The sequence below is a fragment of the Narcine bancroftii genome, chromosome 1 (assembly GCF_036971445.1).
Source record: "Narcine bancroftii isolate sNarBan1 chromosome 1, sNarBan1.hap1, whole genome shotgun sequence".
In the NCBI taxonomy this organism is placed as follows: Eukaryota; Metazoa; Chordata; class Chondrichthyes; order Torpediniformes; family Narcinidae; genus Narcine; species Narcine bancroftii.
The window spans coordinates 401,855,237-401,871,988 of NC_091469.1; the positions used below are offsets into that span (position 1 = coordinate 401,855,237).

The 16,752-nt window shown below is 39.9% G+C and overlaps 2 protein-coding genes across 10 annotated transcripts in view; one reads left to right on the forward strand and one right to left on the reverse strand.

The window, feature by feature from the left end:
- Positions 1 to 10,344, reverse strand: part of ankmy2a (ankyrin repeat and MYND domain containing 2a) — a 61,424-nt gene extending 51,080 nt beyond the window's left edge. The window contains exons 1-2 of one of the 4 annotated variants that reach the window (XM_069913771.1): positions 9,943 to 10,343; positions 1,512 to 1,576 (exon numbers count right to left, since the gene is read on the reverse strand). In XM_069913771.1, the coding sequence (XP_069769872.1) occupies positions 1,512 to 1,576; positions 9,943 to 10,009 (132 nt within the window). In that variant the 5' untranslated portion in view covers positions 10,010 to 10,343. Of the gene's footprint in view, positions 1 to 1,511; positions 1,577 to 4,845; positions 4,869 to 9,942 lie in introns of those variants that run through there. The other 3 variants (XM_069913773.1, XM_069913772.1, XM_069913774.1) reach the window with 3 other exon arrangements.
- A 62-nt stretch (positions 10,345 to 10,406) lies between these two features.
- The window catches only part of bzw2 (basic leucine zipper and W2 domains 2), a 99,548-nt gene continuing 93,202 nt past the window's right edge, over positions 10,407 to 16,752 (forward strand). For 4 of the 6 annotated variants that reach the window (XM_069913778.1, XM_069913777.1, XM_069913775.1 and 1 more), the window contains exon 1: positions 10,407 to 10,559. The gene's annotated coding sequence lies outside the window, so the exon portion shown is untranslated. Of the gene's footprint in view, positions 10,560 to 10,813; positions 10,878 to 16,752 lie in introns of all 6 variants that reach the window. The other 2 variants (XM_069913776.1, XM_069913780.1) reach the window with 2 other exon arrangements.

Genomic DNA, 16,752 nt, shown 5'->3' on the forward strand with positions numbered 1-16,752 from the left:
AGCAACACAAAGTCAGCAAATCTATGTAGAGTGGCATGGTTAGCGCAACACTGTTACAGTGCCACCAATCAGGACTAGGATTTGAATCCTGCACTGTTTGTAAGGAGTTTGAACATTCTCCCCATGTCTGTGTGGGTTTTCCCCGGAGGCTCCAGTCTCCTCCGACCCTTCAAAGCGTACTGAAGGTGTAGGTCAATCGGGTGTAATTGGCCAGCATGGGGTCATGGGCCAAAGGGGCCGTTACTGTGCTGTGTCTAAATTTAAATATACATGAGAGCCACTTATAGAATGATAGGATATTCATTCACAGTAGGTTAGAACTGAATAAATGCTCAAGGTTGAGATAAATATCTTCAAAGGAAACTAGAATACACAAGAGTACAGAAAGATGCACCAAAATACTGGGTGAAGTGGATGCAAAGAGACTCCTGAAAATACATAGTCCCACAGACCAATTAACGAACAAGCCTGTTTTGTGTTCTAACCCTGCAGACCCACAAATCTCTTGAATTCACAGTATTTTTTGTCAAGAGCTACTAGTTTTTTTTTTAATGTTATAATATGAAATCACTTTTCAAGCAAATGTTAAAATAGACAACATTGCATTTACAATTTTTATTTCAAGGATGCTACTAGGCACTTCACGGCACATTAATGACTAGAAGTATAATTACTGTGTTTAAGTTGTTAAATAAAGCAACCAACATTCAGCAAGATTTCGTGAAAAACAATGAATTGAAAGAGCAATTAATGTTTTTCTTATATAAATGGCAGAGGGGTGAATGTGGGCACAGAATAAAGTGGAATTTGTAGGAGGAAAGGGATCCAAGAGAACAATAATATTAGAAAATGGATTGCATTTACGGAAAAACACAGGATACGATTGGTAAAGCAACAGTAGGCTCAGGCAGGTAACAGAGAATTTGAAGAGAGGAGTTTCGGAGGCTGAGATATCAGTGAACTCAATGGGATAGAGACTGATATCAAGACAAGTGGCTATGGCGTAGAGTCTAATGGAGAAGTTCAATGAAAATATTAAAAATCTTTTCTTTCATGATGTCAGCAACAAACTGATCAGCACAAAAACAGAACAAAATACAAAATAAAAATCAGAAAAATGCTGGAAATACTTGCCAGGTCAGGCATATCCGTGAAGAGAAACAACAGTCAACATTTCGGCCAGACCCCTTGATCCCTGAAAGGTTGACTCATTTTTTAATTCCCACAGATGTCACTGATCCGCTATTTCCAGCATCTTCTGTTTTATTTTTGTTTTAGATTTTCAGCATTTGCAGTTTCTTTAATTTCAGAAATATCATGTGCATTAAAATATTACACAACAAAATTGAAATACAACACCCAAGATCATTAAATAAATATTTAATTCTCTTCAGTGGAACATCCACGTTGGGAAATCAAACAAAAGCAAAATTTGGAATTATAGTTCCAGTAATGGATGTTCATGTAACAAGATTATTGGTGACTAAATCTAAAATATGCATTCACCTTACCTGATCCAAACAGTTGACATGAACATTTTTATTACCCAGCAACCTTCCTGCCTCCTGAACATTTCCTGCATGAAAATTAAAAAATGGAATTAAGTTCTAGCATAAATAAGAAAAACAAACATTTTCCAATGAAATCACACAAAAACAGGATTCTCAGAGGGATGAATAAAGGCATGGATTTTAAACAAGTGTCCAAAACAAAAATACTCTTTTCATTTTTTAAATCACAAGTTCCTTCTTTCTATTATGAAATGCCCCCATTCAAGTGTACTTATTTTGCAACTTTCATGGCTTGTTTCAGCATCATGCTGAAGAAGATTCAAAAGAGGGTTGGTGCGAGGACGCAGCCTTGCTTCACGCCATTGTTAATGGAGAAGGGTTCAGAGAGCTCATTGCTGTATCTGACCCGACCTTGTTGGTTTTCGTGCAGTTGGATAACCATGTTGAGGAATTTGGGGGGCATCTGAGGCGCTCTAGTATTTACCAAAGCCCTTTCCTACTCACGGTGTCGAAGGCTTTGGTGAGGTCAACAAAGGTGATGTAGAGTCCTTTGTTTTGTTCTCTGCACTTTTCTTGGAGCTGTTTACATCCAGTACCGCAAGGATGGCAGTCTCTTCAATCTGAGGCGCCTGCAAGCTCACAACAAGACACAAGAGCAACTTGTCCGTGAACTACTCTTTGCAGACGATGCCGCTTTAGTTGCCCATTCAGAGCCAGCTCTTCAGCGCTTGAAGTCCTGTTTTGCGGAAACTGCCAAAATGTTTGACCTGGATGTCAGCCTGAAGAAAACTGAGGTCCTCCATCAGCCAGCTCCCCACCATGACTACCAGCCACCCTACATCTCCATCGGGCACACAAAACTCTAAACGGTCAACCAGTTTACCTATCTCAGCTGCACCATTTCATCAGATGCAAGGATCGACAACGAGATAGACAACAGACTCGCCAAGGCAAATAGCGCCTTTGGAAGACTACACAAAAGAGTCTGGAAAAACAACCAACTGAAAAACCTCACAAAGATGAGCGTATACAGAGCCGTTGTCATACCCACACTCCTGTTTGGCTCCAAATCATGGGTCCTCTACCGGCATCACCTACGGCTCCTAGAACGCTTCCACCATCCTCAACATTCATTGGAGCGACTTCATCACCAACATCGAAGTACTCGAGATGGCAGAGGCCAACAGCATTGAATCCATGCTGCTGAAGATCCAACTGCGCTGGGAAGGTCACGTCACCAGAATGGAGGACCATCGCCTTCCCAAGATCGTGTTATATGGCGAGCTCTCCACTGGCCACCGAGACAGAGGTGCACCAAAGAAGAGGTACAAGGACTACCCAAAGAATTCTCTTGGTGCCTGCCACATTGACCACCGCCAGTGGGCTGATATCGCCTCAAACCATGCATCTTGGCGCCTCACAGTTCGGCAGGCAGCAACCTCCTTTGAAGACCGCAGAGCCCACTTCACTGACAAAAGACAAAGGAGGAAAAACCCAACACCCAACCAACCAATTTTCCCTTGCAACCGTGTCAGCCTGTCCTGCATCGGACTTGTCAGCCACAAACGAGCCTGCAGCTGACATGGACATTACCCCTCCATAAATCTTTTTCCGCGAAGCCAAGCCAAAAAGATTTTGCAACAATATCCCACTAATGCTGGTACCATGAAAGGATGCTGGAATTAAGAGAAATATTGACAAGAAAACCCAAAAGGTACAAAATTTGAATTGGTTTTCATTTGTCAAAGTTCATTTATTCAGCAGGTATGCAAAGAATGTATAATTACATCAACAGGACAATCGTCCAAAGAACTCCTTAGAGAAGGCCCTTGCAGAATTGATGTAAAATTTCACCAGCAGGAACAAACCTGCAACCACTAACAACCAAAAGGAAAAGGCCAGCAAGACACACACAAACATCACTCTAAATATTCTAACTTAAATATACCACTTAGTCCTTCAATGTTTCAGGTTAAAAAAAACATACAACTGCTTTCTCAGCATCATTAAGGGAATCTTCACTGCACAGAACAGAAAACCACATCAGCATCTCCACTTCCTCAGGAGTTGGTGTAGGTTTGGTATGACACCAGAAACCATGGCAAATTTCTAGAGGTGGAAAATGTGCTGACCAGCTGCATTACAATCTGGTATGGGGACATCAGTACTCCTGAGCGTAAAGCTATCCAAAATATAGTGGACACATCATAGGAAAAACCCCACGAATGAGAGCATTACAGGGAATGCTGCCATTGGAGAGCAGCAGCAATCATCAAAGACTCACAGCACCCAGAGCATGCTCTGTTCTCGCTGCTGACATCAGGAAAGAGGTATAGGTGCCACAAGACTTGTACCACCAGGTTCACGAACAGTTGCTACCCCTCTCCAACATCAGACTCTTCAACGACAAACTCAGAGACTAATTTAAGGACTCTTGCTTATGCACCTTCTTGATTTTCTTTTTTATTCTCTCTGTATTGCACTTTGCTTACATTTGTTATCTGTTTACAGTTCTTTATTTGTTGACATGTTTATTGTGTACAGGATTTTTTTGCACTACCAATTAGTGGTAATTCTGCTGCACCCGCAGGAAAAAGAACTTCAGGGTTGTTTGTGATGTCATGTATGACATGACATAACTCTGAAATCCAGAATGATGGCTCACAAACAACAAGCTCAACATATACTTCTTACAAAAGTAACTTACCTTTATCCCATAAAGGAACAATACACTAAAAGAATTCTTCACCACACAAGTAGCTGAACTTGCACATGCCAAAGAACAAGGTGATTGGTGTTGGGATACAAGGGGTTTGTTTGTCTGAAGTAATGGACCATTCATTCCAGCAAGATCAACAGCACTTATTACCAATTAGGCAGGGCAAGACTTTCCATTACCCTTGCAGTACTCAAAATAAGATAGTTTCTAATTGTCATCAGACAACTGACAAGCATTTGTTTCTGACCTTGGGTATGCTCAAAATTCCTCCTCAATCATACTGATACACATGAAGCTGTGCAAAACTGGAAGCATTACCAGAATTTTAGTTTCAGTTGGAAGTTTTTGGGACAATAATCAATATTTAGCTATCTGCAATCCACAGGATAATTTCCTTTGCTGAAAAAAGAAAAAAAAAACCAAGGAGTGGTGTGATGGCCCTCTGGCAAAAGTGGCAAAGGCATTCAATTTGAATGGGGTCACGGATTTAATGAGGAAACCAAGCATATTGGACAAGCAATTTCACCATTCAATCAAAAGGTCACAGAAGAGAGTCAGGCCACAGTGCTCCAAGGAGAAGGTATTTACGATATTCTTACTTTCAAGCTCACTCACCCATAGCTTTCAGGAACTCCCTCCAGAACTTCATAAAATGTGATCAGAGTTCCAGCTTCCAAAACGTTTTAAGGTAGAAAATCTTTCACTATTCTTTTTCAATAGCTCCCATTCTATCAAATAATTAAAGAAACACCCAATATTTATTGTTCTCACCTATTCATCTCCACTGGAGATGAATCAATTTAAATCAAATTTCCAAAAGCTAAATTTTAATTCAAGGTTAGCAACTTGTCACATTTATTGTATAACAGAACATAGCACCACAGGAATTGGCACTTCAGCCCACGATGTCTGCAATGAACAAGGGCCAAATTAAACTACTGGAAAATCTATTGTGCCTGCACATGATCCAAATCCTTCCAATCCTCTATATTCATGGGTTTAAAATACCTCAATACCACAATCCTATCAACTTCCACTACTGCCCTAGGCAGTAGGTCCAGGCACCTCCCACCAGTTTAAAAAAAAATGTTGCCACACATCTTTTTAAAATCTTTCCCCACCCACTCTACCATTTCACCTCAAATCAGGTATTCTGGTATTTGACATTTTTACCTGGAATTTCTTTTGCCGACTCTGCTCATAATTTTACAAACTTCCTTTAGATCTCTCTCCCCTCAATCTCTGACACCCCAGAGGAAACAATCTTTTTAGCTCATATCTTTTCATCCAGGCAGCACCCTGGTAAACCTCTGTACCCTTTACGAAGCCTCCATATCACCCTTCTCACCAGCCTGACTGCTTGGTAACTTCACCATTTTCAACTTTTCATTAAATTGTGTTACCCTTTGGTTTCCTTTGTTCGAAAGAAAATGTCAGACTAGTCAGTTTTATTTTTCAATTACAAGATTCATTTTTTTTTTGTCATGTAATAGTACAGATTATGTAATATTTCACAAAAATGCTTTCTGATTGCTGTAAGGCACCAGCGTTTTGCACAGTAAGTGAGAAAGAGAAGCAAAAGAGAGTCCCTTCAGAGTCGCAGAGTGTCCATGAATACGTTGAGTGCTCTCGCAGCCTCTGCAGACACACAGGCTCCTGTTTGATTTAATCAGCAACCCAATTCAAGATCCAAACCTCTGTCACAATCAGGAAGCCTTCAGCGCTTGAAGCCTCTTTTGGAAGCCCTTCTTACCCTTTGCAGCATCTCAAATTTCACCCCTGATACCTGGATCACATGACTCTGTCTCCTGCAGCCCACAGCTCGAGTGAGTACCCCAACTGTATGTCACCCACAGCTTGTGTGAGTCCCTCAGTTGCTGAACCCCTCACTGGCCCATTGCTGCGGTCACCGACCTGGAAGGTTGCTCCTCTGCCTCTCCTTCTCAACGGGATGTGTTCTTTTGGTTTTTGGTGCCCTGCACCAGTTCAATGACATCTGGAGTCTGCAACCACTCGTGGTTGCTGCCAGCACAAGTGCAACCATCTTGGGCACTTCAAATTCCTGGGTGTCAACATCTCTGAAGGTCTGTCCTGGGGCTTCCAATCATGAAAAAGGCTCACTAGCACCTATACTTTGTGAGGCATTTGAGGAGATTTGGTATATCACCAAACACTTGTAAATTCCTTCAGCTGTACTGTGGAGTTAATTCAAACTGGTTGCATCACTATCCGATATGGAGGTGCCAACCCACAGGACAGGAAAAGACTAGAGAGTTGTGAACTCAGCCAGTACCATCTTGGGCATTAGTTTTCATTCCACCGACCTTAAGAAAGCAGCCTCTATCCTCATTGACCCTCACCATTTCAGCCATGCCCTCTTCCCATTGCTACCATCAGGGAGGTGGTACAGGAACCAGAAGAACCCTCAATATGACAACAACAGCTTCTTCCCTCTGCCATCAGATTTCTGATGGACAACAAACCACAAACTCTACATCACTTTCTCTTCACTTGCTTTAATTAATTAATTTATTCATTTTTTTAAAAAATGTAATTTATAGCAATATTTGCATCTGAGATGCTGCAGCAAAACAATGAATTCCGTGACATGTTCATGACAATAAATTCTGATTTTCGATTCTAGACCAATAGTTGCAGGATTTTAGTTTGGAAATATTGTTGACTCCTCCAACAGGCTGTTTAAGCACCTGTACAGAGCTGCCAGTTTTAGGCCTGGGAAGCTGAACCCTTCAGAACAGTGCTGTCTCTGTTCTCCTGGTGCATACGAGTGGCACACTGCTGTTACAGCATCTCTGAAAGTGACACCACTTATTTTGGCAACATTCTCAAAATCCCCGCCTCTCCCCATCTACTGCTTTCACATCCTTCATGCAATATAGTAAGCAAAACTGTGCACATTACTCCAATGTGCATCACTTTCTTACTGACATATTCAAGGACTCTTCAACCACCTCATCTACCTGTCTTCAACATCTAACCCTCAATATTTTCTCAGTAGCTTGCAGTGTGTGATTGAAATATCTAGACTGAATTCAATTTGTTATGCTTGTGTTCGCCTCACCAGTCCATATTCTTGTAGGTTACAACCAGCCTTGCCAATTTTTATATAATCAGCAAACCTCTTGCTCTTAAATGCATATAAAAATCATTGAATATGCCAACCTAAAATGAGAGGTGTGTTACCTTCTACCAAATTTCTGTAAATGAAGTCCTCCAAACTCTAAAATTACTATCAACTACTACCAAACCCTTCCATCCAATTTTTAAATCAAATATTAACAACTTATAATTTCTGAATCAATCTGCCACATGGGTCTTTGTCAAAGTCTTGCTAAAATCTATGCAGTTACTGTCAAATGCATAACTTTCAATAACACTCCTTTATGCTCCTTCAAAAAAGAAAGTTGGACACAATCTTCCAAAAACAAATCAATGCCATCAATGAATAGCCATTTCTTTTTTTACATGATAGTCTTTGATGTTGTTCACACCATTTTCCATCAAAAATAACTGAACTAGTTATAGTGGCCAAATAGGTCAGCATGTGTACCTTTTCTCTTTTTATAACAATGATACCACATTATGTGATTCTTATCCTCTGACATCACATCTGATAAAACATAATGATCACAATCTGCATTATTTCCTCCCAAATGCCTTTTGAGAGGCAAGGATTTTTATTTGGACCTGGTAATCTACCTGCTCCTATTTTTCTAAAAACAAACTTCTCTCTATGCATGTAATTTTGAATTTTTCACACACCCCTTAATGCCATTATCCCTTATACCCCTTCATAAAGTTGAATAGTGTATTAATTTAGAATTTCCCTCTGCATTATGTTGCAGTTTAATCTCTAAAATATGACACTATGCTTGAAAATATTAAATATTAATTTCCTTTGAATAGAGGGGAGATTTAATCAACATACAAACTTGTCTTGCACATGGACGCAAGAAAAATAAGGTGTTATGGTAGGGAAGATTTAAGTTGATGGTGGAGAACAATTTGAGAAATACCAAATAAATTTAGAAAAAAGATTTCTTAATTTTAAAAGTATCTTATTATTTGACCTCGTAAGTACACTTTCATCATGCCCCATTAAATAAATTTATTATTAACTGAATTGGTCTCAAAAAAGGATCTTGTTTGTTCTCTAATAATAAACAAAAATCACAAAAATATTTTCTTTTTAATAACATAGTTAAATCTCCATTTATAAGCTGATTCTTCTTTGTCCAAGATTGTTATTGTCAACAACAAAGGAGAATGATCAAATAAAATTCTTGCCTTATAATCAACTTGTTGGATTCTACCCTGAAGTTGTTCAGATATTTAAAACAATTCTATCCTGGAATAAGAATGATGTCTATTTGAATAAAAAGAATAGTCTTTCTCTTGGATGGATTCTTCCCCATATATCTATTAAATTTAAATCATTCATTAATAGGAATGTGGCTTTAGCTGCTTTTGTCCTTGTTATTGCATCGAAACAAAAATTAAAATCCCACCTATGAATATATTTTTGTGTGCATTTGCTTCATTAAGAAATATTTGTATACATTTTTCATCATCTACATTAGGTGCATATATATTCATAAGTATTTATTCATCTGATTTTTTTTAATCCAATCTTACTTGCTTCAACTCTCTCATAAGCATTGATGCTTCAGTACTTAACCTCTGCTGTCTTACTTGCAGTTTAAGTTTACTACCTCCTTTTGTAGTTATAGATTATATCATTTCCTCTTCTTCCTCTCGATTCTCTTCAACACTGGGCCAAAGTTGTCTCATATTTTCCTTCTGTTGGTAGTGTTTCAAAAAAGGCTACCTTTCCCACCAACTTCTTTGTTCTCTTTTGATCAGCACATGCTCTCTTCTTCATCCTTGTCAACATCTTTCCATAACTGCAGCTTGGATTGCGCTGCAAATTGTCTAGTAGCAGCCTTAGGAGTCCTTAACGTTCGGCTAGGAGCTCATGCCATAGTTCCCAGATCCATCTGTGTGGTAGGCCTTACTTCTTGTCCTTGTTTTTTTTTCTTCATGCATTTCCCACAGGCCAGCCATGTTTCTCCCCCATCTTTGGTGACATTAAAAAAAAACAGTTCTGAAACAGTTTCCAATACTCTAGTTTTGGTCTCTTAACCAATTTTAACCAGTTTTTTAACTAATTCCCAAGAGAGTTGGATTTCCACTTCCTGACTCTACCTCCTCACCTGTTGGCTTGTTCTCCCGCCCCTCTTTTTTTATATATATATATATATAAAACAACACCTGCCTACTTTCTGCCCATGTTGAGGGGCTCAGGCCCGAAATGTTGGTTCTATCTCTTTTGCTTCCTACACACACCACATAACCTGCTGAGGTTTCCCAGCACTTCTGTTTGTTGCTACACGTGCGACGTGTCCCAATAACAAAAGTTCTAGAACATTTTGTTTTAACCCTTCCAATTCAGCAACGCTTTAATGTAGCGGGGAGGGGGAGAATTGGTTCAATCGTCATTAACTCCTGATGTTAACAAATTAGGTTCAAATATAAATCTGTGACGATCCCTAATCCATTGTGTTGGGCCTCTCTTCGTATTTTAATTGCTCCCCTGACTATTCACTGGAATCCGTGAGAAATAGTTACAGTTCACGCAAGAAGTATCGAATCAAACAGCTCGTTGGAAAAAGGGATAGGCCACGTGATTACCTTCAGAAACGACTTTCAGTAATTCGGTCTCCTCCTCGGTCAGAGCGCCTTTCCTCAGAGGAGCCATCGGTTCACCCCAGTTTGTTGAGCCGCGGGCGGCGCACCCACACTCATCAGCGGCACGTTGAGCCGAGCCACGTGACGCCAGCGCACGCACGTCACTGCCTCGACTCCAGCCTCCAATCGGTCCCTTCCTCACATTGGAAGATCCCCGGGGGGAGGGGGGGTCCGCTCTGCCCCCTCAACCCTTCAACAGCAATCCCTCATGAGCAGAAACCATTATTTTGTGGCGTGCGTCATCCATTTTGCACCAAGTCCGAGAAAGCGCACCGTTGCCATTCTCGGCTACGATTGGGGTGGTGTTTCAGTCCACGCTCTCTGCGTCGTGGTCGCGCGAGTCCCTCCCTGCGCATGGGCAGAACGCTTGCGACTTGCCGGGAAGGGAAGGGAAGGGAGGGGGAGGGGGAGGGGGGGGGGCTGGATTATTGAGTTCTTGCACCGTTGAGCCAGCTGGGTAAGAACGTTAAGCGCACGGAGGAACAATAGGTTGGAACGTTCGGCTGTCCGCCTCGTGAATTGCGAGCAGGAGAATCGGAGCCACTGGAGGTGACCCCCCAGTGAGTACGGGCAGGGGAGGGGAACACGGATTTGGTCGGCTGTCTGCATGGGGATCCCTCGGTCGCAATCGCGAGTCGCCCCGGACATTCAGGCACTGCACACTCTTTTGGGGGTGTTTTGTGAGGGATGTTCAGCGAGAAGACGGGGATGTGCGGTCTCTTGAACAAAAGAAAAACAAGCTGAGATTTGGCCACAACCCCCATCGGTGGTGAATTTTGTACCCAACCACCCAAATGTGTTTTGTTTTTAAAAGGGAAGCTGGACTTTGAAAAGTCTGTCATATTTCAGCGTTGATCTGCCTTCGACAGATTACACAGGTCAGCAGATGACACGCACATTTATTAATAGATCCTGATCTGAAAGACCTTAGTGTAGTTTAGAAAGGATCCATGGTGAATCTCGTGTATCTAATATCAATATCTCGTATCAATGATTCCACTTGGTCATTTTCAGCAGTTGAATCAATGTGTCGAGGATAGTAGCGATTGAAAACGATTTGGGCGGGCGGGTGGGTGGGTGGGCGAGTGGATCAGTGCTGTGAGCAGATTGATTCGAGTAAGTTTATTAAAAATAAGCATTTGTGCCTTTGGAAGTATTCTATATACTTGATATGGATAGGATTGCTTCGATGTCCTCAGGTAACAAGCACGATTTGTTTGTGATTGAATCATTTTTTTAATGAAACGTGATGGCTCCTTTTCCACTCCGTTCAAGTTCAGTTTGGTTTGATCGACCGTTTCTCCAAGGATATGGTTGAGTTTCTATTTTTTTTCTCTCTCTTCTATCTACCAGTTGGAATGGAAGCATATGGTCGCCAGTCAATTTGGAAATATTTTGATCTCCAACGTGTGTGCTTATTTGAGGTGGGTGGGGGTGAGACTGGAGCATCTGGGTTCCGAATCAGATTAATTATAACATACAATTAACTAAGTGGGTGTCTGGTCCATTAACCAGATATAGTCCATATTTTCAATAGTCCTTAATAGAATTTTAGTCGAAGTGTATAGAACGAGCTGAAGAATTCATTCTTTATAATGCACACATCAGATGCTGGTACCTATTTCTTCCTCTGTTCAAGATTCATTTGTCTATTGTCATATGCATAAGTACAATGTACAGATTTAAATAAAGTCTTGCACTGACTTGTCCCAAGTGCAAAAAATACACAAAAGGAAGAGGAATACTGTGTGGGGAAATGTATAGTCAAGTGCTTTCGAAGAAGGAATAGACTATTTTTAAAAGGGGGAGGGAATTCTGAAAGCAGAGGTCCAAAGTCTTTGTTCAGGATTCCCTAAAGATCAACTCTGAGGTTGATTTGGTGGTGGGGAAGGCAAATGCAATGTTGGCATTCATTTTGAGAGGCCTGATATATAGAAGCAAGGATGCAGTGCTGAGGTTTTAGAAGGTGTTGGTCAGAACACTTTTGGAGGATTGTGAACAGTTTTGGGCACCTTACGTAAAGATGGACGTGCTGGCGTTCGAGAGGGTCCAGAGGTTTGTGAGAATGATCCCAGAGATGAAAGGGTTAACATATGAGGAATGTTTAATAGTTCTGGTCATGTACTTGCTGGTATTTAGAAGGATGAGAGGCAATCTCATGAATACTGAAAGCTGGATAAAAACGATGTGGGGAAGATGCTTCTTCAGTCTAGGACTCGAGGGCACAGCCTCAGAATAAAATGATACCCTTTTAGAACAGAGATGAGAAATGTCTTCAGCAAGAGGGTGTTGAATCTGGAATTCATTGCTAGTTAGCCATGGGCATATTTAAAATAGAGTTTAATAGATTCTTGATTTGTAAGCATGTCAAAGGTTATGGGAAGAAGGCAAGAGAATGAGTATTGAGAGCCAAAATGCATCAGCCATGAATATCCCTCAAGGTCGAGGATGATGGCCTTTGTTCTGTTGATCCACAGAGTGAAGATGCCTGTGCGTGTATTTGTTTTTAAGTGTACTTGATATTGCACTCCAAGAAGCACGTGATACTTCACAACTAATTCCAATGGCATGGAAACAATTGGAGTTGATGGATTTGTTGCAGCCTTGGTCCACCTTCGCAGTCCTTGAGTTCAGAGTGATTTTGTCCACCTGTTCCACCGATGAGGACTTGGTTGGATTGTTCTTTCTTGGGGACTTCACCCTACCAGGATCACAGGACCATACAAGCTTCTCCATGGTAGAGCTGACTCAATGAGTTGAATGGCCTGTCTGCTCCTGCATCTTAAGGAAAAATAAATAATAAAGATTCACAGTTGGTTGTAGTGAATAAATAATCAGCTGAATCACTAGTGGGGATAGATTTTTAGACACTATAAAGTCATGTTATGGTGAAGTTAGTGTGAGGAGATTCAAGAGCCTGATAGCTAATGGAAATAAACTATTCTTCAACCTAGAGGAGCCAGATTTCATCCTTCTATCCATTCTGGCTGAAAGTAGCGGCAGGTTGATTTTTTTTTGTGTGATGTTGGTAGCTTTCTTAAGACTATTAGAATTGAGTATCATTCCTATCCAGTGGTAGCAAAATATGAAAAGTGGTCACACTGGTCTTGTGTGGTGATGAGTGTGAGGTGCTTCATTTTGGTAAGAAGAATCAGAACAGGACATACGTGGTAAATGGGAGAGCATTGATGAATACAGAAGAGCAAAAAGATTTAGGAGTAACGGTACATCATTCCCTGAAGGTAGAAACTCACGTGAATAGGGTGGTGAAGAAGGCTTTTAGTATGCTGGCCTTTATCAATCATTGCATGGAATATAGGAGTTGGGAGGTGATGTTGAGACTGTATAAGACGTTGGTGCGGCCTAATTTGGAGTTCTGTGTGCAGTTCTGGTCGCCTAATTATAGGAAGGATATAAACAGAGTGGAAAGAGTGCAGAGAAGGTTTACCAGAATGTTACCTGGGTTTAAGCATCTAGAAAATAGGGAGAGATTGGACAGATTAGGTCTTTATTGTTTGGAGCGTAGAAGGTTGAAAGGGGATTTGATAGAAGTATTTAAGATTATGAAAGGGATAGACAGAGTGGATGTGGATAGACTATTTCCGTTAAGAGGAGGAAAGATTAAAACAAGAGGAGATGAGTTAAGAATTAAGGGGCAGATGTTTAGAGATAACATGAGGGGACACTTCTTTACTCAGAGAGTGGTAGACGTGTGGAATGAGCTTCCGGGAGAAATAGTGGCGGCGGAGTCAATTGTATTATTTAAGAAAAGGTTGGACAGATATATGGATGAGAAGAAGATGGAGGGTTATGGGCATTGTGCAGGGAGGTGGGACTAGAGAGGGGTGTTTGGTTCGGTGCGGACTAGAAGGGCCTAATGGCCTGTTTCCATGCTGTAAATTGTTATGTTATGTTATGATCTGGCTTGTAAAATGTTTAGGATTTGAATGTCCTCACTTTGCAAATAATAGTTTCTATCCAATCCTAATCTCCTAACCAGAATGCCTGGGCACATGGCAATTAACAAGAACACATGCTGTCAACAGAATGGAGTGAAATATCCAGCAGCTAATTTTCTATGTACTTGGAAGTTCATAAGCAGGAAATTCCTTTATAAGAAGTTGCCATGGTTCGTGTTCATGACTGCTATTATAATAGGAAGCAAAATTATCACAAAGATGTTACAATAAAGCAAAATTCTGTGGTTCCTCCACTGCATTTGAATGTTGTTCAATCTTGAAATAATGGAAATAACCAAACTGATAGAATCGAAGAATCAATAACTGATTTTGTTTTATTGGACATTATAAAATGAATACTGATATTTTTACTCCACATGGTAATGAATTTGAAGTACGTGAACAAGTATTGGGAATCAGAAGGAGAAATAGTTTTTAATTTTAATCTGAGCATAGAGTTAAGGATATTATCAAAGATGAGTGGAGGATACCCTCAAAATTGAAAAGATTGACACATGATTTCAAATCTATAATTAATTGATGTGTGAAAGTATTAATTTTAAAAATAGTAAATTGTAGTTAGGAAAAAAAATACATCCTCACACTTGAGGTTCTTGGAAAGATTGAGAATAAGGAATATTGCCATTACTTGAGTGAAAGGCCTGCTGTGTTAAAGCATATTTGAACCATGGACAGAGATAGAAATGAGTGGGTGTGAGGGGAAATTTGAAAATGCTAGTATGGAGTAGCAAGATGAGGAGAGAAACATCAAATTCATGTTATCCCATGATATCTGGTAAAGTGAAAAATGTTTGTTTAGCAAACAGTCCAACAAATCAATTCTAACATGCAAACAGTAGTAGCAGGGCTTTGTGAGGCAATGACAGGTGTAGATGGAGGAGAGGGTATGATGTGCTGAGCTGCATTTACCACCTTCTTGCCAGGAGTCAGGATGGGGTGGGGGGGGGCTAAGCTATGGGAAAAGGTTGGGCAGGAAAGGTTGTCCCATTGACCTGTACCCTTACCATCACCTCACTAATCTTTTAAACATCAAAATCGAACCTGCATCCATCATTTCCGTTGGCAGCTCATCCCACACTCTCAACACCCTCTGAGTGAAGAAGTTTTTCCCTACTGTTCCCCTTGAACCTGTCACCCTTAACCCATGTCCTTTAGTTCTTGGCTCACCCAACCTTAGTGGAAAATGTCTGTTTAAATTATCTATACCACTCATAATTTTATATACCCTTGTTCTCAAATCTCCCTTCATTCTCTGATATTCCAGGGAACCTGTTCAATTTTTCACTATCGCGATTGCTTCGATGTCGTCAAATAATAAGCATGATTAGTTTGTGATTGAATCATTTTTATTTTACTTTTCTTTCTGCGCTCTTTCAATCTGCTTGACACTTTTCCTGCAGGCTGGTAGCCAAATTAGCACATAAAACTCCCAATTTGGCCTAGCTTAGGTCTTGCACAACTCCAACATGACATTTTAACTTCTGTACTCAATACCCTGATTTTTTGAAGGTAGCTAATACGCAAGGGAACATACTAATAGGAGGGGATTTCAACCTGAATTTGGATCCAAATATGGATAAAACGGGGAAAAAAATTAACAGAAAGAACAAAGTAACCAAATTTATAATTAAATCAATGCAAGAAATGAAACTTTTGGAAATATGGAGGAAACAAAACCCAAAAGAAAAGGAATACTCATACTACTCGGCGAGACATAAAACATACTGAAGAATAGACCTATTTTTGTTATCAGCTAGTATGCAGGATAGAGTAAGAAAAACAGAATATAAAGCGAGAATACTATCGGACCATTCACCCTTAATATTGACAGTAAAGCTAGAGGACATCCCTCCAAGAATGTATAGATGGAGATTAAACCCCATGCTACTTAAAAGACAGGATTTTAGAGAATTTATTGAAAAACAATTAAAAATGTATTTTGAAGTAAATACGGAATCAGTGGAAGATAAGTTTATACTATGGGATGCAATGAAAGCATTCATTAGAGGGCAAATAATAAGTTATGTAACCAAGATGAAGAAGGACTATAATCAGGAAACAGAGCAGTTGGAAAGGGAAATAGTAAACATAGAAAAAAAATTAGCAATGAAGGAAGATACAACTAAAAGAAGAGAATTGGCGGATAAAAAAATAAAATATGAAACATTACAAACATATAAGGTAGAGAAGAATATAATGAAGACAAAACAGAAATATTATGAACTAGGTGAAAAAACGCACAAAATCCTAGCATGGCAGCTTAAGACAGAACAAGCTAAGAAAATGGTATTGGCATCAAGGAAAAAAGACAAACAAATCACATATAATCCAAAAGAAATTAAGGAAAACTTTAGAGAATTCTATGAACAATTATACCGAACTGAAAACGAAGGGAAAGAAGGGAAAATAGATGAATTTTTGACTAAAATTGAACTACCAAAACTACAAATAGAGGAACAAAACAAATTAACAGAACCATTTGGAACAGTAGAAATACAAGAGATAATAAAAAAAATTACCAAATAATAAGACACCGGGAGAGGATGGATTTCCAATAGAATTCTACAAAACATTTAAAGACTTATTAATGCCGCCCCTCCTGGATGTAATCAACCAGATTCATGAAACACAAAGCTTACCAGATTCATGTAAAACAGCAATAATTACAGTAATACTAAAACAAGGGAAAGATCCACTCTCACCAGCGTCATATAGACCAATATCTCTGCTAAACACAGATTATAAGATAATAGCTAAACTATTAGCAAACAGA